Here is a 25,515-nt window from a genome sequence, read left to right as displayed (position 1 = left end):
GTGGATCATATTGATGTCAATGATTAAATATGGCTTTTTTATGCTTAAACATACTGCCTAGTAGTCATGACATCCTGTAAGTCAACTTCTTAGGCTTTATAATATTTATTTCCTAAAGTGTTTCAATAAATGTATACACCTTCAAATATTTTTCATATTTCATGTTACTAAAGATATCTGCTTAAAGTTATGGGAACAGTCTTTCTTACTTAAACATTTTTCTATCTGCAGCCTTATCTACAGTACTAAACAACTTACGTGGTTCATTCTAAAAGTAATACATGTTTGTGACGTATTTAAAAAGTGGAAGCATACAGACAAGTAGAAAATTTTAAAAATGTATATTAGTCCCTTATTCTAGCCACCCCTTCTTCCCACTCAAAAAGTTTCTATTTGTTATCTTCTAACAATAGATAAATTGCATATCAGAGGCCCATTTTATAGTGTTTGGCATAGTGAGGTACAGATTAAAGATCTGAATGACTGATTTGACATATTGTTTTCAGATTTTATATTTTGTCAACATTCCTTTTTACCATGTACACACAGTGAAATCTACGTAAGTTTACAAGAAAGAGGGAGACTAAAATGAAAATCGTAATAGACTTAAAAGGCAACTAACCTTTTTCCACCTCATTCAGATTAGCAGCTGGCAGCGACAAAGACAGAAGAGACAAAAGACTTTTTACATTGCAATACAACAGCAGAGCACAGGAAGCCAATGCGTAGCGTTCACAACAGAGAAGCAGGGGTGGGCGAGCGAGCTGAAGCAAGGCTTGGATTTCTTACCTACAGCCGGGCCACACGCACAAACATGGAGAAAATGAGGCAAAAGGTAAATGCTATCACAGGGAGCTAGAGGTCTGCGTCTAAACCAGGGGACGGAACAACCATCACCTTTACTGTTTAAGATGGACACCGAATGGCTTGTGCATGGGCGTCAGAGATTTGGAAAACAAAGAGAAAATGGGTACACAATGGAAAATTTAAAGTGGTCTGAATATTTTCCACAAAATGTGTTCTAAGGCTTTACATGCCCAATTTGCATGGAGATGTTCATTTTATGGAATTTAAGTAATCCCATTAAGTGAAAGGAGGGCTTAAAATGTGATCAACTGTGTCATACTTGTATGTGGTCCTGTAAGAATAAGAATTAATTAAGACACACAGTCTTGATATAGCAGATCCAGGGTTCTGACTATTGGGAAATACACAAAGGCACATTTTTGAATTAAACACCTAAGTTAACACTAGAGCCTAAAAAAGGGGTCCATTTTTCTAAAAAACAGGGGTGCCATATTTATAGTTTTTATTTTTATAGGTGTTAGGTTTATGTAAGTTCAGGAATTCCTTGGACATTTAGCTCCAAGAAATGTCTTGTCTTTAGAAAGAAGATGATCATGATTTTTAAAAAATAACCACACAAAAAATCAAAACCAACAAAATCTCTCAAGCTACAATTAAAACCTTAGATTTAATTTTAAAATTGTTTGTTTTACAATTCTGAAGTCCTACTTTCTTAACAGTATAGGGATGTTAATTTAGATTCATAGTGAATTCAACTTTTCAAAGGTTAATCTTACCTAAAATATGCTAGTAATCGGCAGTCATGCATTACACAACTGGAAGCACAGATGATGAACTGGAGTATATGGAGAATGGTTTTGGTGACTAGGGTGGTGAAGTTACAGCAAGATTTAGATAACAGAAAAACAGTATTTGTCCTCACAGTTTATGCTGTCAATCCCCGGAGCAGGGAAGAGCAGAGAATTTTCTCCTCTAACAAATCAGTAACTACTTACTGTGCTATTTTGGTCGCACAGGGCTTAAATATAGTTTAATAAATTCCCCATAGGTGGCTCATTTTATTTTAAATATTTCTAGTCATGTTTTGTAGTCTGTTCGTCACAACTTCTCTGTCAGATTGCTCACAGATCTCTGGATTTGTTTCCATTGACATTATGTCCGTTCTGACTCTTGATATAGGTGTCACATATAAAAACTGTCACCATAATAATTTACAAGCCTTTTTTCTGTATGGCATTATTTGTTCCCATGAAACAGAGTTCACTTCTCATTGTATGCCTTTGGGATATAGAGTACAAAATTTTCAAAGGAAAAATGAACTTGTTACTAGGATGATTTTTAAACACTGACAACATTATTATGTTCCCTGAGCATAGCGGTGCTTCTGCTCCCAGATCTCCTGCTCATTAATCAGATTCCAAACTCAAATTTAAAACCATATAATCACATTATAAGAAAATTCCTCCTTAACTGCAGACTTGGATGAAGCAGGATATAAAACTCTAGAGCTTCATTCCTACTTCCCATATAAAGGTCACTTATGTGTCAATGATTTCAAAATCTGCAGATGGTTATTTGAAATTTTGTAAATGAGCTCATTTCACGTGTGCACAAAAATACTACAATTAATAGATGAGTTATACATTTGCCCCATTTAGATATCTTCTCTCATGCCAAATTGTCAAACTCTTCATGGCCCACAAGACCCACTCTGAAGATAAAATGGTCGTATCTTCATGTTTTGTATGCCATGTACTTTCTGTTTAGTATTTTTGTTGATCCTTTGCCCAAATTAAGGCAAACTGACATTTGCAATAGTTATAAGTAAAAAGACTAAAACAGTCCCAGTTCTTGTGGAGAGCCAAATGGCTCTTGACAGATACTCATGGCAAGTTCCCAGATGACAGCTTTTATAGATGTCACATTTTGGCTGAAGAACGGTTTGGCTAAGCTTTAGGTATTTATGATATGTTTCAAAGAAAGAGATCTGACATAGTTGGGGAAGGGAGGCTTCATAACACTTCTCCATGGAAACTGCTCTGAACTGACCCTTAAAATAGGAAAAAACGTGTGTTCAAGAGGAGCAGGTGTAGAGAGGGAGCTGGGGAAATGAAGGGTGAGCAGCTAAGACAAAGACCCAAAAGAAATGGATAAGAATAAGGAATAGCAAATCAAAAGCCAAAGCAGGAGGACTCCTCCAAACCAACTCAAAAGAGTCCTCAACCACCTTCTAGAAATTTTATTGTCAAAAAGACATATAAGAACCTGATTGCAGTTGTGCTCCACAGCCTACGTTTTCATCAGGAAATATATATATATATATATTCCTGGTTCTGTGCTTAGGAAGGTATTGGTTAGGCAAAGTTTGCTTGAAATGCTTGGATCCAATTTGTCTGGTGGAGGGAGAGTGGGTTGATTTAAGGAGGCCTCCAAAATTAACTGGGTTCTTAAGCCCTTTCTATAATGATCAGGAAAATGATGGAAAAAGAGAATTATTCTATTCTAAGAAGGTACCAGGTAGCAGATTTTAGTGCAAACATTGGGCTTCTTGGACAAGTCTACATCAGCCCATCCAATGAAGTTAAATTCTCAGGGTAGCTCAAAGGGTTCCAGAATTTGTGGTCACAGGCTAATGTCAAGTTTCTGAGGTGTGATAATATTGGTAATATTAGTGTGAAAGTCAAAGCTACATAACACCTACATTCTTTCTAGATACTCTAGAAACTTGCATGTAAAATATCAAATAATGCTAAAATTCCACCCACTAAGCAGACTAAAGTCTGTAGATATGTCCTATAAGACTTGGTAATACAGCATGTTCAAATTTCTACTGGAAACTTAGTATGCTATTACTGCTTTACATGATATCGGGTGCTTTATTGGTGCCAAAAAAATAAAAATTAAAAATAAGACCCTAGAAAAGGCAGCCTTCAGAGTCACTCAAACAGATTTGGGTTGCCAAAACAGAGCCTCATTATTCTACCTAGTATTTTCCCATCAAGAAAGGTACCTAGTAAAATTCAGTTTGGGTACTCCATAAAAGCTTCCATTTTAATCATTTTCCAAACAATCCCTGGGAAAATTTAATTATACAGATGTATGCCCATCTTTCATGTTGTGAGATGTTAACTCCAGTCACCTGCATTGTAATTTCATCCTGTGATTTTCTCACTAGGTATTAAATTATATGAAAATAGATATAATTAATGAAATGCACCCAGAAAATGAAAATAGCAACTTTGAGTAGAGTGACCAAAACTACTTCTCCACTTTTTTTCTTACAAATAAAATATACAACATTCTTGTTTTTCCTTTGTCAATGTTAAGTGATTTATTAAAGGAAAAGGGGCATATCTATGAAGTTTCTAATTCAGAGCCACAAAAAAAAAAATTAAAAAAAAAATCAATTCTGACAAAATAGACAAGTCATAAGCTTGATGTTGACTTTAGAGCAAATTGGTTTGAATTGGGAAGAAGTTTAGCAATTAATAGTCTAATGAGATGTGTCATCCAAATAAACAAAAGTGTTAGAAAAAAGGTGATCGTCTCATAAGACTATCCAAAGTGCTCAGTATCTTCCTGACTTTTAATTTGAGGGACATGGGTTACTAGAGGCAAACACTCACTAGCAAAGACATAAGTATGAAGATGAATGATCTCAAATGCTTAATTATGTTTTGGCTATTAAATAAATGTCCTCTTTTCACACAGGTACTGGGGGTTGGTTTGCACAGGGAAAATGGTTTGCACAAAAATACCATTTAATTGTGGGACTAAAAGCTTTAGGACAATAGCTTCTTTTATTACTGGATAGCATGGCTTTATAATAGATGCATATGTTTGAACAGAGATTCCTGGGTCTTTTATTTGGTTAGCTGAAACTATCTTTAAGTCCTTACATTATTTACATTACATCTGATTTTCAAGACACCTACCATTTATCAAATAATAAAATGATTTACTAAACATATATAACATAGTTCCAATGATGCTTTCAAACAGGTATACTGATTGAAGGCAAAATATTTCCTGTTCTTTGTACCTGTATACTCAGGTGGGCAAAGGCATGTGTAGTTATTAATGCCATCGACACATGTAGAATTATTTTCACAGTCATTATCTTCACAATCATCAACGTTGACTTCACAGTTTTCTCCTTCAAATCCATCAGCACAAATACACCTGAATGCCAGAGGAAGAAAAAGCGAAAAACATCTTTTTGCCGCATTTTCAAGTCATGTGGTCTAAATATTGAAAAAAGCATAATTACACTAACCAACCATAGAGCTTTTAACTACCAGAAATTGATTTTTTAAAATGCTTTTAAATGACATGTTGTAAACATCAATTTAAAGTAATATCCACCCAAGCAGAAACCATTCAAAAAATAAAATTTATGCTGGTTGCAAGAAGGCAAATAGTTCCATGGTCTTAAAAGTCAATAAACTCACTGTATTTGCAGGTCTAAAACACAAGCAGCTTTATTCCACAGCCCTAGATATCTTAATCTTGAGTTGTGCTCTAATAAAATAATTCAGACTTCTTTGCTCATAAATGAAGAGGAACTAGTTCTGATTTTTAAAATTACATATATATAATGTCCTTGATGTTTTGAAACAAAAATGAATCCGAAAATAAAATATTTGTCTTCCTTGCAATTGCAAAATGTGAATGTTCTCTTTGTCTTAATAAATGCAATCCTTCCTCTGGCATAAAACAATCTTGAGTACGTATTGAATAATTTTTGAACAAGAGACAACTTCATAACAGAATGCAGAAGTCTATTTCTTCTAAAAAGTGAAATTCTAACAAGTTTTAGTAGTATATTAGCATTCTTATGTGATATTATTAGTGTCATTTAATAAAGAGCTCCAGTTCATAATTCATGAAGTACATCTGAAATAATTGTACCATATGATTAAAAAACTCCAGATTAAAATCATTCACAGCAAGTCTGTCTACTTATATTGTATCTTAGAAATAAATCATTAATTTTCTGTTTCAGTGGGACCTATATCTTATCATTACACACTCTGTTAAAGCAATAAGCAAAACAACAGATGAATATATGACTAGCAGTAGCAGACTAGTTGGCTATTAATTAGTATAATGGGGCCAATATTAATACTTTGTCTTGCCCTAATCTGACCTGATTAACCATAATGTGCATGTGTGTATGTTTGTAAATTAGTTTTGGTTTTGTAGCATCCTGAGCTGATAATACTGTAGTGTCTCCATTTAGTTTTTATATTGCAACATCTTCGAGAGGGACCCATACATAGTAAGTACTCTTTCTCCAGCATTCTTTGAAAAATACTGCTCTTTCATTTGAAAAGAAAAATACATGTTGGCTTAGTGATCCTTGCTCCAATACTTCAGACACAGATGATCACAGACTAATGACCTACCAGAATCCATCTTCTTCTCCTTCTTTTAAGTGGCAAGTTCCTCCATGTTTACATGGGTTACTGATGCAGGCATGAATTGGGACATCACAGTCCTGCCCCTGGAGAAGAAGGGGCAAGTAAAGTCAACTAAAGCAGTTCTCAGCACATAGAGAAAGCACAGTAGAATAATAAAGGCACACCAAGAAAAGGTATGTTCTCAAACTGTGACTCTTAAAGTGCTTTTACTTACCTTGAAACCATATGGACAGGTGCATCGGTAAAAGTCAACTGGATCACTATTACATGTGCCATCATTTTTACACGGATTTGATAGGCAGGGGTTACATTTAGCTAGAATATTGACATCCACAGGACCTGAAAATTAATTGAAATATATGAGCAACTGATGCTCTTCCAGTTTACTTATAATTACTTGTATGCTTTAACGTGATGGTAAATTTTGTATAAAATTATTATTGGTCACATATCTATATGTGTCTCTCATCCATGACAAGCCAGAAATCAGCATCATCCTATGATGTTCAATAATGCAACACGAGGCCTTCTCAACTGGATGTACTGTGAGCCTCTCTGAGGTCAGTGTGGGACTCTGAGTTGGTATCTGACGTTAATGGTGCCAGTGACGCAGAGTCCCCTCATGGGCTGACTAGTTTATCTGGATGTTTTTCTTGGCCATTGTCTGTACTTTAACCTCCTCCTGCTTCATAGAAATGCCTATTGTCAGTCCCAGAGAAGACTACGTGTGTGGCGTGGGGTGAGCAAATTTTATAAATAAGTAGAAATTCATCACTGTAATTAAAAACACAACACAATGCATCTGCCCGGGTAACATTGACTCAGTAGTACGACTTTTGTATAGGAGATACAAAACAGTGCCTCTTTATGCATATAGAAAGAAACCAAAAGTGTAAGCTCCATTATAATCTCCCTCATTTCCTTTTGATTCGGTTTATTTGTTGGTTCATTTGCACAATACATGATGGGTGATGTTTCTGTATCTTCCTCTCCAAAAAGAAAACATCTTTGAAATGATCTTGACTTGCAATCTCATGTTTTGGAAGATATCTTTAAAAAACTTCAAGAGCCGTGCAAGGTCTCGATTAAATGCATATTTAGCCACAGCCATTTTCCTTTGTTCACACATACTTACTGGACAAATGACTAACAATGTGGAAATTGTACTGTCCTCAATAAAAGTATCTTCCACCTATGCTACTTTGTGCATTGTGTGTGAGAGTTCACCACAATGCCTTTTGGCAAATGTGTCTGACAACGACACTGATATCTTTATATGTAAAGCACATACATTTCTTACTGTAAACATTAATTATATTTCACTCTGTAGTATAATCTCTCTTTAGTTTTTTGCCTTCACTGGAATAAGCAGCAATAATTCTAGTTGCAAGTTTTATCACATGCAATTTCTAGCGAAGTTATCTGGATAATTGCATAGTAGCTCTGCACCCCCACCATTACTGCTCTAACCTTCTAAGGTACCTTCACCAAAAAGCTATATAACTTCTACTCACATAAACTACCTGCATCAAATTATTCTACAGATTAGAGCCCACGTTTGAGTTGTTGATCTACTGAAAGAAACTCATGTATATAAGACAACATGAATAAATATGGTGACCACAGAGATTCATTGTGTCTCTTCATATTCTTTACTCTGGGAAATACTAGTACATATTCAAGTAATGGTATTGAATTAAAATCCATGAAAATGATAGTGCCCTGTAGTGTTTAGTTTTTCTATCAATTAAAAAATGCCTGAAATGTATTGAAATTCTGGTTCTATTTTGCCATTAGGAGAAAGTTGACTGGTCCTAGGATGACCGTATTAAAGGAAAGAGTTGGTGCTTACTTCTTCTAGTGACCCCTCAGTCACTAGGAGAGACTGTGCCAGTGCTAATGTCCCCTACATTTTGTCTTGGTAACTAGAATAACTAAAGGAGTCTCTGTTTCAATTTACAGCTGGGAAACTGCTGGCATTAATTCTGAAGTAAAGTGAGCTCCACAGAAATTTAATTTCTCTCCACCCCGCCCAATTTATTTATCAATTAAGGGCAAAAAACTTAGCTGTTCAGCACACTGCAGAAATGAATGGTGACAGTGAAAGCAGTTCGTTAAATTAGCATAATACCTAACGACAAATGGTTTTGAGCTTGCTAAAGTTATATATGCGTCAGCAAGAGGAAAGAAAATAGCTCATTGCTAGTGGATCCCTTAACCAGTTTACAGGAAAGAACCTAACTCAGAACAAAGGCGTAGGATGAAACGGTGAAGAAATGTATGCCAGCAAAACAGCAAGTCAGCAAATGCAACAACTCTAAGCATTTATCTGGCCACATCCCAAGGTCTTGAGAAAAAATGTATTTTGGCTTGTTACTGTGCTTTCAACCTTGTAAGGCTATGGCTTAAATAAAAGGAGTTGAGGGTTGGCAGTTTGTAAGTTCATCCTGCGGAATGTGATACGTTCCAAAAATGATGTCTGAGTAATTAGATGAGAAATTAAGAGATTGTCTGAGGGAAGAAAATGGAATACATTTTGAAGAATTTAATCGAGTATACTGGCAGCATCACTGCCTGGCTGAAACAGTCCGTGTCCATTTTACCACATAGTGGAGATTTATATAATAAATGTCCACTGGACCATATCTGATTAATAATCACTACCTAATTTCCTTGCATTTTATTCAAGACCAAATTTGGTTTTCCATAGAGATAATTATGCTGAATTATTTTTATATCTGGAATTTGTTATGGGAGATTGTTGCCCCCTCATATATGTTCAGTTTAGCTAAAAAAAAAAAAAAATCAAGATAACAAGCATTCTCATACACCCAGGACTCTTTTAACACTTTCTTAAACTTGCTGAACTGATTGTGGCACAGGGTTTGGGAACAGAGCAAAATAATTGAGTTCTAATTTCTTCAGGTTGGTAAAGTTCATGACTATCAACTTTACCAATGGTAAAGTTAACTATCATTCTAGTTGCTTCTCGTTTTTCATATCTTTTTAAACCCAGTTATTCAACGATCACTTCTTATTTCTAGTACTTGAGTTTGAGTAAAAGATGTTTGTAAGTCAAACAAATTCCACATAGCAGCATCCTCTGATATCTCTAAGGGTCTAAAAGTGATATAATTTCTTTTCCTATTTTATGTAGCTTGTAATTCTCCTTAATCAAAAATCCTTTTCGGAATGTGATTTTTACATCTACCTGGTTTATCTAAATCAGCTTGTTTCTATAGTCTAATCTCTTGAAATGATATTCCTTGCATCTGGCTCTCCTCCCATTCATCTTCCTGTCCATATTTTGCTCTTCTAAGTCCATCTTCTGTCTTCTATTTGCATCCAACTTGTGATTCATTTTCTATCCACTACACTTTCTCAGAGCTCCTCTCCTGCAATCTTCTTATTCAAGGAGAATGACAACTTTAATCTGTTTATACAATAAGGAGATGATATCAGAGCTAAAGAGAGATGCCAAATAAAGTCATCATAAAATGGGGGAAGAGTTAAGTACAGTTCTCCACGAGCAAATCAACACTTGGCAGAATTTTGCACACGTGATTAGTCCTAGGCGAAACGAAGATGTCCGTAATACGTAGCAATCTTGGGCACAGAATCTGTGTCAAGCAGGGAATCTACTGAGAGCAAGGACAACATTACGGCAAGTACTGACACTCCTTCTTAGACTTCTAGAGAGTTGGAGTAGGTAGGAGGAACAAAAAGTGTTTTATTTAAAAGGAGAAAGGCAGTCATTTTCTTGTTTGTCCAAATTTCAACAAAGACAAAGGCAAATGAGATCTTGCTGTTTACCTATTCATCACAGGCTCCCTGAGAACCTTCTATATGTGCTACGAGCTGCTCAAATTTGGGGAAACTACAGGGACTATTATGAAACCCATGGGAAATAGAAGTGGGCACCAGGTACAACACTGAGAGTTAATGACTTTATGCTGTTAAGGCATGCAACTGTGATTTGCAAAGCAGGTGTGGCCAAGCACCAGAAATATCAGTACAACTTTAAGAAACGGAAGAGGTTCTCTGTGTTCTTTCATGGCTGCTTGGTAAAGAACTGCGATCTTTAAGCTTTTCTCCTTTCTAAAGCTAACTGGTTCCAAGAAACGTTAACATATTGTTAACAAATTAGCCTTCATGAGATGTGTGCCACAGAGGGGAAAGGAAATGTAGCTTCAGGGATAAAGATCTTTACTAATGTCACTGAAATGAAGGAGAACAGTCTAAGCAAACTGGATTGATTTAAGATTTGGTCGTGATTAAGAGAGCACTATAGTATTAGCTACATGGGTGGAGGTGTGGTTAGCTTAATAATTCAAAGGGAAAATGAGAAGAAAGTTTGGTTAACAATCTGTCTCTGTCAGTTACTTTAATCTTTAATGGAAGAACTGTCGGACCTCAAATCCATTAAAGCTTGTAGGCAGACTTGCTTACTTGACTCAAATCACTAGTTATGCACCTGACACCACTATTGCTACCCAGTGAGTTCTGCCTCTCATTTTGATTTATTACCAAAAACTCCAGACAAAAACTTCTAGCTGCATTCTAGAATCTGCCTTCATTCTGGCATCCCTTAGAAATATGGGTCAAATAACAAAATCCTCTAGTACTGCCCTTGTATCAAGTCAGAGGTACATCAAAGGCAACTCAGGGAAACATACTGGGGATATTTGTCGGGTATAATTTAACTAACAGAAGGTTTTTATTTAAAACCATTGCTTTTACGCTCCACTTGCAATTACATTATGGCATTTCTCAAGTATTATTAATAATACCAAATGCATATTTGTTGCCAACATTCCATCATTAATTTATCAAATATTTACTGAGCATCTACACTGTGCCAGGCACTAGGCCAGGTTTTAAGAGACCAAAGACAAGTGGAATGCCTGAATTTCTGAAAAAAACTTACAGTTTAGCAGTAGTGACATACAGGTATCAATTACAGAGTGGATGTGGGGAATGAGAATGCATGTCTTAGTATATGTGTTTTAAGTTTCTGCAAGCCATCATGGGAGAAGAATCCACTAAGTGAATGGAAATATGAATGTGAAGTTCTTAAGAAAAGCCATGGCTAGAAATTTAAAGGTATGGATTGAAATCTACTGAGAACTTAATAGGGCTAAAGATAGAACATGTCTACATGAAAAAGTGGGTGGAAAAATAAAAGGAATGAGGAAGCCAAGAGATTTTAGAGGAAGGAGAAGTGGCCACCAGTGTCGAAGATGTAAAGAGAGCAAATAAAGATAACTAAAAAGAAGCCACTGAAATTGGCAAGATAGAAGGCACTGGTGTTCTAGTTTCAGTGGAGGGGTGGAGATGATCTCCAGATGATAGAGGTTAAAATCCTGTAAATTTGCATTGCAAAATAGTTAACTAAAAACACAAAGGCTAAATTACTACACCTTTTGGATTAGCAGGCTTGGCCATTTGCAACACTTACATGTGACTTTGGGCCACTAAATGAACTTCCTGAGTCAAAATTAAATAGAAAGGGCAATAACTATTTTATAAAATCTTTGCATCAGAGAGAATATGGATGTAAAACATGTAAGAACAGAGCATTAATTGCTAGTTCTCTTTAGCTATTAAAAACAAATGTCTGTTCAGTTTTTCCCAGTGTTTTAAGTTTTAAAAACTATAATAAAAGAGCTCCTCCCCCTTTTTAAATGGTACTTTTAGCAGATTACCATATCCAAACCTGAATGCCCTCTTTAGCCAATAAGCGAATCAAAACCTCCAAAATCTAAGGTAATTTCCAATATAATCACTATGTACAAGTAATACTAAATCTGAAAATATAAAAAAGATTTGACCAAGTTCTAAATAATGCTTCAAAACTGATCTGACTTGTGAATTTTTCATTGCTGTAGTTAGGCCTGAATTATTTAATCACTTTCATACTTAATTAAATGACTAAGGGCAATATCAATAATTTTGAGAAACAGAACAAAAGCTCTCACTCAAGCCTATCAAAAACTCCTCCAAAATGGAAAATGTTGATTTTGCTGAGAAAAACAATAATATTACAATGTTATTGCTGAGAGGTGTGATGTTTTTCACAGGAATTCCAGAATCTAGAGCATTCCTAACATATAAAATTAGAGGAAGAGGTCAACCATGGCATGCTAAATGTTCATTATTGTGGGTTCTGTCAAGGTTTCAGGTTTCTTTGACATTTCAGTTGGCCTTTACAAATGAAGTAATGAGGTACTTCAGCACCATATCCTGGCCTTTCTTTTGAGCTCATGGCTACCAGATCCCTGCCCATTTGGGCCTCCTCCCCACTCTGTGTTATATTCCATTTGGTTCACAAGAAGAATTTCCTGTTGGCCTCTTGGACCTGACAGTATCAGTTACAATTCCATAGTCATTTGGTATGGATATATTATTAGCATCTTATACATATTTCTATCACCAGACTTCCATACCGTTTTTTAGAATTACCTATTTCAAAGTATCTATCAGTAGAATATCAGCTCCATAAGAACAGAGGTTTTACTCTGCATTGTTTATTGTCTTACCACCCAGACACAGTGCCGTGTACATTGTACGAACTTGAATAATACTTGTTTAATGAATAAAGAAATATATCATTCATCTCCATTAGCCCGTTCACTCTTCAGCACATGTAAGTCATCTCCATGTGATTGTTCACTCTTCAGCACATGTAAGTATTTAATAAATGTCTTTCAAATAAAAACATAATAATTTAGTTGCTCCATAGCTAAAACTTCCTGAACCAAGAGAAATAAAGGGAATATTAGAAATTAACAATGTTCCACTTTCCACACTGACTTTCTCAATGACTATCTGGAGAGGACAAAAGCTGTTTTATTGCAGACTGCTTAATCACTCTGATGTCATCTTATATTTAAAAGATGAGGACAGGACATTTGGGTTATAAAGACAAGTCATGGCCATCTGCTGCCCACTCAGGAATGCTCTATCTGGGTATTAATTAAATATGATCTGATAATCAGTTTCTTCCTGTTCATTTATTTCTGTTATGCGTCAAAATGATGAGAGTTTATATAAAGAAAACACTTTTTTCTTTATTAAAATAATTAATGACTCAAAATAACAGCATGGCATGGCATCCTCTAGTAGAAAAAAGTCATTTAAATTGTATTTAAATATAGCTATGTAACCATGTATTCAATTAAAAAATTCATCTTCCTGCTATATTTTGAAATTATACATTGACAAACCTTAATATTGAGAGTTTGTACTTACATAATGTTCATGAATAAAATAAAAATACATTAGACTGGCATAACGAGAGGGAAAGTTAAGTTAAAATATGTAAACCTCAATTACAAAACATTTAAAGAAACATTATATTGTTGCTTTAAAACTCATAAAGCATATATGCTTAATAGTATAGTACTCAGTGGATTTCCTTGAATGAATTATTTTAATTAATAGGTTAAAATACTTGGCTTTCTACCAATCTATTTTTGTAAGTAAATATTTCTAGTAAAGTTTTTGAGGGTAGTTCAGAATTTTCATTTTCTAAGTATGTTTCAATAACAAGGTGGCAATCTTATTTACACTGAAAATTTATTTTGAAAATACTTTTATTGAAAACTATAAAATAAACTTTAGCAGTAAGCTTTGGAATCAGAGTCAAGGTTCAAATTCTGACTCCAATCAGCAGCTGAGTGATTTTTAAAAATTGCTTAGTGACTCTAAAATACATATCTCAAATGGGGAAATGATAGTTTTCACCATAAGAATAGTGGAAAGATCAAAAGAGATAAAAATCTATGTAAAGTACTCAGAATTAGGTAAACTACTCAATAGAACTTAGCTATTATTGTTATTAGCATTTGTAATGGTAGTAGTATTGGCAACGATCCAGTCTACATTGTCATAAACCTTGAACTAGCAGAGTCTTCATTAATAGGACAATGAAACTTCAAAATAGTTTGACAAATGCTGAAACAAATGCTGGCAAAGGTCACTGTAAGTTTCAGTGCCTATCACTCTAAAATTCAGTTACAGAAAAACTGAGTAAACTCTAAAGTCTTCTAAAGGCAACTGCGATTATATTGATTGAGCCTTGAATGTCTACACTGCTTGCCAACTGGCTTACACCCATGCTGTTTGCTATTTAAGGTATACCTTGAAAGACATGCAATCTATTGATCTTATAGTTTAGTGAATATTACACTGAACTTCCACAGTTGAAATGATAAATTTAGGCTTTATATCATCTGACAATTAACAAGTTTCAGCTCAACTGTTTTTGCTGGCCCTGGAACAGGTCCAGAAGTTTCCTACAGTGCAAGCTCTGCTCCCATAGTTATGCCCACCTGTGGCATTATCCTCACACTTGTCTGCCTGTCCACCTATGTCATTAAATCTTCACAGCCCTCCTTCTTTTACGCAAATGATTCCTCTGAGTTCTTGTAGCAACTACACCATCCACTATGGTAGCCACCGGACATGCATGTATATTTCAGTTTAAATGTAAATAAAATAAAATAACGATTATTTTTCTCAATTGCATTAGCCATATTGTAAGTGCTCTACAATCCTATGTAACCAGTGGTTACCATATTGAATAGCACAGATCTGGAACATTTCCATTAGTATAGAAAGTTGTATTGGGCAGTGCTGAAAAGAGCTAATTTTCCCTCAAACACATTTCCATTAATGCTACATTAAGTACATGAGATTCTAGAGTCAATAAATGAAAAAAAAAAAAGCTCAAGTTAGTCAGATAATAAATACTGAGTTACACAAAGATGTATGCACGTATGAATGTATGTACAGGCAGACCTTGGAGATATTGTGGGTTTGGTTCCAGACTACTTCAATGAAGTGAATATTGCAATAAAGACAGTTAAACAAAGTTTTTGGTTTGCCAGTGCATATAAAAGTTGTTTTTAACTATACTGTTATTAAGTATAAGTATTAAGTGTGTCTCAAAATGCAATACCTTAATTATAAAATATTTTACTGCTAAAAAATGTGAATGATCATTCGAAACTTCAGTTAGTTGTAATATTTTTGCTAGCCAAGGTTCTTGCCTTGGAGTTAGTGACTGGTAAGACTGATCAGGGTATGGTTACTGAAGGTTGGGGTGGCTGTAGCAATTCCTTAAAACAAGACAACAATGAATTTTGCTGCCTCGATTGACTCTTCCTTTCACCAAAATATTTCTCTGTACTACGTGATGCTGTTTGATAGCCTTTTATCCACAGAACATTTATCCAGTAGAACATTTTTTCAAAATTGGAGTAAATCCTCTCAAACTCTGCCACTGTGTTATCAATTAAGTTTACAGAATATTCTAAATCCTTTGTGGTTATTTCAACAATGTTTACAGCTTCTTCACCAGGAGTGGACTTCATCTCAACAAACCACTTTGCTCATCCGTAAGAAGCATCTCCTTTTTTGTGGAAGTTTTGTCATGAGATTGCAGCAATTCAGTCACATCTTCAGGCTCCACTTCTAATTCTAATCTCTTGCTATTTCTACCACATCTGTAGTTACCTAGTCTATTGAAGTTTTCAACTCTTCAAAGTCATCTATGCAGATTGGAATCAACTTCTTCCAAACTCCTGTTAATATTGATATTTTGCCCTCCTCTCATGAATCACAAATGTTCTTAATGGCATCTAGAATGGTGAATCTTTTCCAGAAGGATTTCAATGTAATATGCCCAAATCCATCAGAAGAACCACTATGTACAGCTGCTGTAACCTTACAAAATGTATTTCTGAAATAATAAGACTTGAAAATCAAAACTATTCCTTTATCCATGGGCTGCAGAATGGATATTGCATCAGCAGGCATATAAACATCATTCTCCTTGTGTATTTCCATCAGAGCTCTTGGGTGACTAGGTGCATCGTGAAGAAGCAGTAGTATGTTGAAAGAAATCATTCTGAGCAATAGGTCTCAAGAATGGGCTTAGGAAACCATGCTGTAAACAGATGTGCGGTCATCCAGGCTCTGCTGTTCCATTTGGAGAGCATAAGCAGAGTAGATTTACCGTAATTATCAAGGGTTCTAGGATTTTCAGAATGGTAAATGAGCATTGGCTTCAACTTCTTAGCCCCTAACAAGAGAGTTAGCCTGTCCTCTGAAACTCTGAAGCCAGGCATTGACTTCTCCTCTTTAGTTATGAAAGACCTAGATGACATCTGCTTCCAATAAAGTCTGTTTCATCTACATGGAAAATCTGTTGTTTAATAGTGTCAACACCTTCATCAATTATCTTACATCTTCTGGGTAACTTGCTGTAGCTTCTACATCAGTATTGGAGCTTCACCTTGCACTTTCATGTTACAGAGAAGGCTTGTTTCCTTAAACCTCACGAATCAACCTCTGCTACCTTCCAGCTTTTCTTCTGCAGCTTCCTCACCTCTCTGAGCCTTCATAAAAACAAAAAGAGCAGGAGCCTTGCTCTAGATTAGGGTTTTGTTTAAGGGAATGCTGTGGCTGGTTTGATCTTCTATTTGGATCACTAACACTTTCTCCATATCAGCAATAAGGCCGTTTCATTTTCTTATCATTGGTCTGTTTGCCGGAGTAACACTTCTAATTTCCTTCAAGAACTTTTGCTTTGTAGTCACAACTTGGCTAACTGTTTGGCCCAAGAGGCTTAGCTTTGGGTCTATCTCGGCTTTCAACATGGCCTTCCTTGCTACACTTTTTGTTGTTGTTGTTGTTGCTAATTTCTAGCTTTTGATTTAAACTGAGAGATGTGAGACTCCTTCTTTCACTTGAACACCTAGAGACCACTGTAGTGTTATGAGTGGTCTAATTTCAATATTGTTGGGTCTCAGGGAATTGGGATTCCCAAGGTGAGAGAGAGAGACAGGGGACTTATCTTGGACTTCTGAGGGCATTTCACAAATTAATGTAAACTGTGATGCTCTAAGAGTGGAATACAAATATGCAACTTTTCTCAGATTTGTGTTACAATATTTTTTCGAGAAATAGCTCCAGGGAATTATAAACTTTAAGAAATACAGATAAGCATTAGCACTATTAAAAATAAAGTATGAGTATCGCTGGGCACAGAAAGGTGTAACAGAATCAGTTTGCAGTTTCTCAACTTCCCCATGTAATTTACCTAATAATGTGCTGAAGAGAAGGTTTTATGCCAGTTCTACCTTCCTTGCCTCCCCTTTGACAATCATCTCTCTCCCACTTTACGAAAGAATGATATACTTCTCAGCCTACCAGAAACTTATCCTGGTGCACTGTCCCAATAAAGAGCTAGGATCGTAAAAGAACAATTATGCAAAAATTCTTGCAATCAATGCAAATAATCCCAGAGAGGCACTGCAATAACATTTCACTTTCAACTTTAAATAAAATATTGATAAACAAGTATGTAGTTTCAATCAGTGATGCACTAGTATTAACAGCAATAATCCAATTCAAAGAAGATGTAAAAACTTACAGACTTTTGGTGGCAGGAAATTTTAAAATTTCAATTACATACTTTTTTTGGAGCAAAAAGTGATACAATTTTCTGATGTATTGAAAATAGGAATTCAAGGAGAAACTACAGTTTAAGAAAAAAAATGCAATATATTAAGAAGGATCTTGTTTTTTTCTCTTATAAAATTAGCTTTGGTATTTAGATAACACCAGATACATTTAAAAAAATCACCGAAGAGTTTTGTTTTAAAATGTCAATATTTACAATGTGCTGCAAATTACCTTTTGCAAACATTTACCACTATGAAATACATTAGAGGCCAAATTTAAAACGTTGAGGGTGTGTATAGGTTTTGAAAATTACTTTTTTATTAATAAATTATGAAGTGTCCTACATCACCATTTTTTGGTGTTTTGAAATGTTATAACAATACAGTCAACAGCTAACATATTGAATGTTTCTGCGTGTGAGGCAGTCTTTTATCTGTATTATCTAATCTTAACAAAATCCTTTCAGACTATAACCATCACCACCTTTGCTTACAATGAGGAAACCGAGGCACAGACTAGTAAAGTAATTAAACTACAGTTACCTAGTACCAAAAAGTGAAGCTGGGATTTGGCTCCAACCAGGCTGGGCTTCAGAGCTCACACTGCAACCCACAGCACAGTATTACCTACTTAAGTATGTTTTTCCTCCATAAATATTCAAATGTTGAAAGCTTATCTTTTCAGTTAGGTTTTCAAGTCATGGAAGGCAAGGCCATACCATAAAGTTCTCTATGCTCCATAACACCTAGGATTGAGTTTTGCACATAAAACATGCTTAATCAACATTTTCTGATTAGACATTTAACATTTTCAAGAATTTCTCTCCTCCATCTAATAATCATGAATGACCCTCTTAAAATATACACAATCTGGCTGGGCGTGGTGGCTCACACCTGTAATCCCAGGACTTTGGGACGGGGGCGGATCACAAGGTCAGGAGTTCAAGACCAGCCTGGCCAACATGGCAAAACCCCGTCTCTACTAAAAATACAAAAATTAGCTGGGTATGTTGGCACTTGCCTGTAACCCAGCTACTTGGGAAGCTGAGGCAGGAGAATTGCTTGAACTGGGACCCGGGAGGTGGAGGTTGCAGTGAGCTGAGATTGTGCCACTGCACTCCAGCCTGGGCTAGAGAGGGAGACTCCATCTCAAAAAACAAAAACGAAAACAAAAACAAAACAAACAAAACAAACAAAACAAAAGCCCCCCCAAATCCCACAATCTAAGTATAATAGTAAACTTTATCCTACTATTTATAAGGAACCTAAATCTATATAGTTGACTACCATCAGTGGAAATATTCACACAACTTTAGTAGTGGTTATCTCTATGTATACTGATTAATGGTTAATTTTATTTCTTCTTGCAGAAAATAAATTGTTTCTTATTATTTGTATTTTCCTATTTAGGGGCACGTATTATTCTTGTAATAAAAAAAGAAAATAATATTTGTTATTCTGACAATATTTAGAATTCATGAATACATCAAACAAAAGGAAAAGAAAGGGATATAAACAAGCAAGAAAGAAGAACATCAACACAGGAAGGCTGCAGCACATGAGGCGAGTCAGAAGGTTTGGGCTGAACACTCGGGAGGGCCTGTTTCTCCTTACCTGGAATGAGGAAGCCACAGGGCCCTGGCAGCCCTAGGAGCAGGGCACATGTTCAGACAGGGCAAAAGCAAAACATTTGACTTGTTAGAGGCTATGACAGGAATTTCCAGAAATTGTGAACTCTACATTTTTGATACAGTTTCAAGAAAACTTGGTCATTTCCAATGGACTACTTTTGAGATTTATTTGAAAAGCCTAATTCTTTACTTGGGCACCTCGGGTAACTGCTCTGTCTTGACAAGCATGGGCTGAAGAAATAATCATTTATTGGGCTTTTCAACCATACATTTGGAGTGACAATTGGTTGTCTTTTTTCTTTTTTACTTAATATAGTAATTCTTAAAAGAAATACAAATGATTAAAAACCATACCTTGACAGGTAAATTTTTTGGAGGGAGTTGTGAGTAAAAGTTTATCTGCCATTTCTCCAGGACCAGCACAACGAGCAATTCCAGGCTCCTTATATTCCGACTTCACCCAGTCGGATAACCACTGCATGTTACAATCACAGTAAAGAGGGTTGGCTCCAATTGCTCTGGAAAAACAACACCACAAAAGCACACACACACACACACACACACACACACACACACACAAGTATGGAAGTATTGTTATTTCCTAAGGGCAAAGAATTCAAAGTGATGCTCAGCAGAAAATCCCCATAGATTTACTGAGGATAACAATTTAGCAAAAAATAGAGACTCTGGGGATTCCCCATTTTCCTGAACGATGTGCACTGGGATTTAGTGAGTTGTCACTGGTGTTAACACTCATCTTGCTTTAGAAGGTCTCCTAATATTTTCAGAGACGTGTTTATATTGAGTGTAAGCACGCCCTGAGTGCATTAACATTTCATTCACCAATTATTTACTGATAACTTAAATCACAAGGCAAGATTCTGAGGACCCAAATATAAATAACGCATTTTTCTTACCTCCAGAGAACCCTGCTGCAGAGGAGATTAGCATTACATTAGGATATACTCATAGATGCAAAGAAGTTTCATTAGAAGTGATGTAGGAAAAGTATTTACAAGATGATGGCGAACCAACAGATTAACTTTTCTGAGAGGCTAGTGGTTAAGAAAGTCTAAGCTGTGTAGGATAGCTAGAGTTAAGTAGAAAGAAAGGTTGGCAACAATGATGCAGACAAAAGACAGGTAAGTACAAAGAAAGAATATAAAATACTGAAGATGTCTAGAGCTAGCTCACCAGAGCTGAGCTGGACCTGCACTGGGTGGTGTCTGTCCCTTTTCAAGGTCGTTCATTTTATGGTTGTTCATTAGTAGTAGTGACAGGAAAGTAATTAAGGTAATAGCTAACATTTATTGCACTATTACTATATGCAGGAGCTGGGATAAGCCATTTATAAGAATTACTTCATTTTATCCTAAATAGTAACTTTATAAGGTCCATTTACTTAATAATTCACTTTACAGGTTAAGAAACTGAGACCTGGACTCTTAACCTTATAAAGCTTGGATTGAAGCAGTAGGTGCATACAATGGCATTTAAAAACGGCTTACTTCTGATTTACAATTAGCTTCTAACTAATAAGACCTCTAGGTCTACTGCCAGGAGAGTTATGCTATATTTTTTAGGTAGCCCCCCAAATATATGTGTAGAGTCATAATACTTGATATTGTGGAAGTTTTAATGCCCCATTTAAGAATCAGAATGTAGTGAATGTTATGCGCATATGTATGTCAGATTCAAACCCTTCCAAACTGAAAATGAGCAAAATGTTTTTTAGTCATTTGATCTCATCTCTGCCAACATTTAAGTCCTTGCTATGACAGGGGAGGAAGCGGGAAAAGTGAAAAAGCAGAGCTCTTTATGATCTAGGGGGTAAAAGACAAGGCACAAATGAAATGCAAGGCGGAGCGGGGCACAGGGCAAGAAAGACTCCACTTGCTCTCACTGTGGCGGGAGGAGGCTGGTAACACGAAGGGAAGTTCTGCTCAGCTCAAGCAGCACCTTTCCTGTGAAGCCGCTTCTGATGCCTGACTCTAACACTAGCAGAACGGCTGCCTCCTCATTCAGGCTGCATTCTCTGCCTGAGCTAGTAGCTTTCTTCATATTGCAGCTCATGCACGTGGCAGCCATGGAGTTTGTAAAGGAGTGGCTTAGAGGTAGGTTCTTGGCTCAAAGACGAAAATGGAAAGGCCCTGCCTTCCTGGACCTAGTAGTTTAGTGGAAGGAATATTGATAGGCACCAGTCTGATAGCCTGATGTACAAAACGTCAATTGATAGCACAGACTCTATAAGGCAAATGCAGACATAATGTGATTGACTACTGGATCTCCAATTCAATTCAAAGAAGATGTAAAAGCATAGACTTTTGGGCAGGAAGTTTTAAAATTCCCATCATACATATATTTTTGGAGTCAAAAATGATTATTCCTTTCTCAATTTGGTAAACTCGTATCTTCTTGGAGTTTGTGGATTTTCGAGAGAAGTGCAAAACCGGGAGAGGATATGGCAGGAAATCTCTTCTAGGGAACCAGGGCACAACTGACATTGATATTTAGGCTGAAGCAGATAGTTGCCACCAGGCATCCAACTCAACATCAGCCAAGGAGGCTTTGGATCCTAAGGCTGCCGACTGAACTTCCTTCTAGGTTTGCCATGATCTTAACATTACACCTAATAATAATAAAACCACAGAATTTCACCCAAATGAGTTTTTTGGGCTCCACTTATCACATATTTTCAAATGGTTGTATTGTACTTCCAAAAACTATGGAGATACAAACAAGTTGCAATCAGAGAAAACACAAAAGAAAAGCCATTTCACCCAATTTAAGCATTTGGTTGTGTCTTACTTCCAAACTATAGTCTTGAATCATGTTGAATTTATTTTTGCGTGGTGCCATAGTTGATGCTGAATAAATAAAGCTACTTTGAGCAAATCAGGATAGGCTTCACAGAGAAGGTGATATTTGGGATGTGACTTAGAAAAGCGGGGTTAGGATAGATAATTGAAAGGCAGCTGGTATTCTAGAATCAGAAAATAATGAGAGAAAAAGCATAGGCTAGTAAAGTTGGAGAGCCATTATTGCAGAAGAGACACGTTTAGCTAAGCAAAGATAATTTGACTAATGGAAAATAAGAGCCAGAAGGGAAAATTAAAGCCATCTTATAGAGGGCATCATATCCAGTTTGAAAATCTTCACGTTTTCTTTAAAGATGAAACCGGTTACATCTTATGATGTTACAATAAAAGAACTGGCAGAGGAATGTTCCAGGTCACTCATGAGGAAGGTTTGACCCTAAACCTATATCCATAAACCAGGTACTCACAGATGTGACAATGCAGAAAGATCACTGAAAGCACCTTCAGGCACAGCAGAAATGTCATTTCCATGTAGAGAACTAAAAGAAAGAAAAAGAAAAATTAAACTTCCTACATTTCTGAACTCATAGACTCCAGAGAAATTCCGAGACTTTAGTTTATAATAAGCATTTTAAATCAGTGCAGAAAAGATGGTCTATAAAATAAACCATTTCAGTACAACTGGATATCTGAGAAAGCAAACAGCTTCCACCTCACATTATGTGTACACAATAAATTCCAGAATTAAGAATAAAATGTAAAAATAAAGATGTATTAAAAGAAAATATAGGCCGGGCGCAGTGGCTCAAGCCTGTAATCCCAGCACTTTGGGAGGCCGAGACGGGCGGATCACGAGGTCAGGAGATCGAGACCATCCTTGGTAACACGGTGAAACCCCGTCTCTACTAAAAATACAAAAAACTAGCCGGGCGAGGTGGCGGGCGCCTGTAGTCCCCGCTACTCGGGAGGCTGAGGCAGGAGAATGGCGTGAACCCGGGAGGCGGAGCTTGCAGTGAGCTGAGATCCGGCCACTGCACTCCAGCCTGGGAGACAGAGCGAGACTCCGTCTCAAAAAAAAAAAAAAAAAAAAAAGGAAATATAGAAGATCTCCCTTTTATAAACGTGGAGTGAGGAAGGCTTTCAAAGGCTCAATATAAAATCCAGAAACCATCAAGGAAAAGAGGGAGAAATTTTTGACAACATAAAATATATCCAAACAATAAAATATTCCATATAAGAAACATAATAATATATATTTGCAACTTATACAAGGGTTAATTCTTTTATTTAAAAAAAAACTCCTGCAAGCATAGAGTCAAGTAGTAGATGCATAAAGGTATCTACATTAATAAGGAAAATATAAAGTACCTAACAGAAAATGGGGAAATGATATGATCAAGCTCACTAGAATAAAATGCACCAGTGCTCAGTAAGCAAATAAAATATACTCAAATGCTCTACTAATTGGAAGTGCAAATTAAGACAGGAATGCAGAATAACTTTCAATCTGTCATATGGACAAAAATAAAAGAATAAATAATACTCAATGTCTTTAAGAGTGTTTTGAAAAAGGTACTCTATTAAATAGTTGGTGGAAAAATAAACTTCTAAATGGACAGAGTCTTGTTTGGGGAATAACATGACAGTTACTTTTGGAATCCTTCCAATATACTTGACAGTACCTTCCCACACATCCTACATTCTTGCTGAAATGTCAGCATATTTGCACCAAGATGAATGTATAGGATGTTCATTAGAGTACTGTATAGTACTCATGAAAATTTGAAATTAAACCAAATTACAGTAAAGATGAGGATGATTGAATCAGTTCTGGTTCCTCCCACCAATAGAATAGTCTGTATCAATTAAACAGCTGAGTTACAGGCATATATGTATAAATATATATCTATTCTATTCTTATATATGTATTTTTATTCATATAGATGATAGACTAGAAATATTCAGAAGCATACGTTAAACAAAAATAGACAATGGTAGAACAAACACAGATCCTATTAATATTTGTGGCTTTTAAAAGTTATATAGCCATGGGCATACATCATTGAGAACAGAAAAAAATGCATCTGAAAAAGGACCAGAGAGCACATCAAACTGTCCATTCAGAAGCAGAAGAGTAGGATCAAGGATCATGTTTTATTTCACATATTTTAAAGTACACTTTTATAGTAAAATGTTTTCATATACTATAATTTCTAAAGAAATTAATTTTGAAAGTTTCTCAAATTAATTTTGAAAGTTTCTTTCAAAGTTAATTGAAACTATATAAACCATATATCTTAATGTTACATATAATTAAATGATTATAACAACAATCAGTATTACTAAAAATAAGGTTACATTGTCCAAAGCAAAGCTGTTAGACAATGATACAATAAGACATGATTTTTCTATTTCCTCATTTATAATAAATCCTAATGCATGTATCTTCAAGCACCAAGAATCAACAAAGCAGTTACATCCTTAAAAAGACAATCCCAAACTCAGAACTCTGAGAAAAGAGGTATTTTGTTGAACCTAAGATGCTTACAGTAATCGAAGAGACTTTAATCCATCGAAGGTGCGAGGAGGAATACATCTCAGACGGTTGTAACTTAGAATTCTGAAAGCATACAGATGTCAATTTGTTTTATTCGGAAATCCAAGAATGGTCAAATACTTTAAAAATAAAGCAGTTAAGAAAAGGCTTATTAAAGCAGCTTATTAACTGACAGTGTTAACACACAATATATTGTTATTTTTTGTGTGTTATCACCCTAACACAACATACTTATTTCCTAAATACAACCTAGAATGCTTCCCTCTGCCTACTCCTGCCCAACTTTGGTGCCTCAACCATCCCTTCCCTAAGGTGGATTTTCCCTATCTTAGGGATCTCCCCTAAGCCCCCCACAGACATAAATTACTCTTTGTTTTGTTTTTTTTATAGAACTCAATACTTTTTCTAACATCTACATTTGTTCATGTATTGTGGTTTTGTCTATTTCTCCCAATAGAAACATTCCTTGAGGGTACAGACTGTCTTGTTCAATAGCAGTGTCCAGCATCTAGAGATTGCCCTTTGTCCAATGAATTAATGAATACTCAGTACCACACTTTCACACTCACAAGGTGAGGAGCTGCGTCATGTTGCTGAAGCTCTGATTAGAAAGCGTGCTTATTCTGTTGTTACTTAAATCTCTAAAAGAGAAAAAGAAATGGAGTACACTGTTAACCACAGGAATGGAAATATTAGTGATTCTTAGAAGGAGAAGGGTCTTCTTATTCATAGTCACAGCAGTATTGTTAGCATTCAGCTGTTATCTGAAAACAACGAAACAGTGAATAACCCACTGTAGTAGACTGC

General features: G+C 35.9%; 1 protein-coding gene across 4 annotated transcripts in view; it reads right to left on the bottom strand.

Annotated features, from left to right (window-relative positions):
- SLIT2 (slit guidance ligand 2) overlaps positions 1-25,515 on the bottom strand; it is a 370,465-nt gene that overhangs the window by 46,414 nt on the left and 298,536 nt on the right. For 2 of the 4 annotated variants that reach the window (XM_015138091.3, XM_015138093.3), the window contains 7 exons: positions 25,278-25,349; positions 24,700-24,771; positions 22,619-22,690; positions 19,687-19,850; positions 6,445-6,569; positions 6,216-6,313; positions 4,850-4,989 (listed from right to left, as the gene is read on the bottom strand). In XM_015138091.3, the coding sequence (XP_014993577.2) occupies positions 4,850-4,989; positions 6,216-6,313; positions 6,445-6,569; positions 19,687-19,850; positions 22,619-22,690; positions 24,700-24,771; positions 25,278-25,349 (743 nt within the window). The remainder of the gene's footprint in view (positions 1-4,849; positions 4,990-6,215; positions 6,314-6,444; positions 6,570-19,686; positions 19,851-22,618; positions 22,691-24,699; positions 24,772-25,277; positions 25,350-25,515) is intronic. The other 2 variants (XM_078002599.1, XM_078002600.1) reach the window with 1 other exon arrangement.

The sequence above is a fragment of the Macaca mulatta genome, chromosome 5 (assembly GCF_049350105.2).
Source record: "Macaca mulatta isolate MMU2019108-1 chromosome 5, T2T-MMU8v2.0, whole genome shotgun sequence".
Taxonomy (NCBI): Eukaryota; Metazoa; Chordata; class Mammalia; order Primates; family Cercopithecidae; genus Macaca; species Macaca mulatta.
The sequence above is the reverse complement of the archived record's forward strand: the minus strand, read 5'-3'. Positions and strand labels throughout refer to the sequence as shown.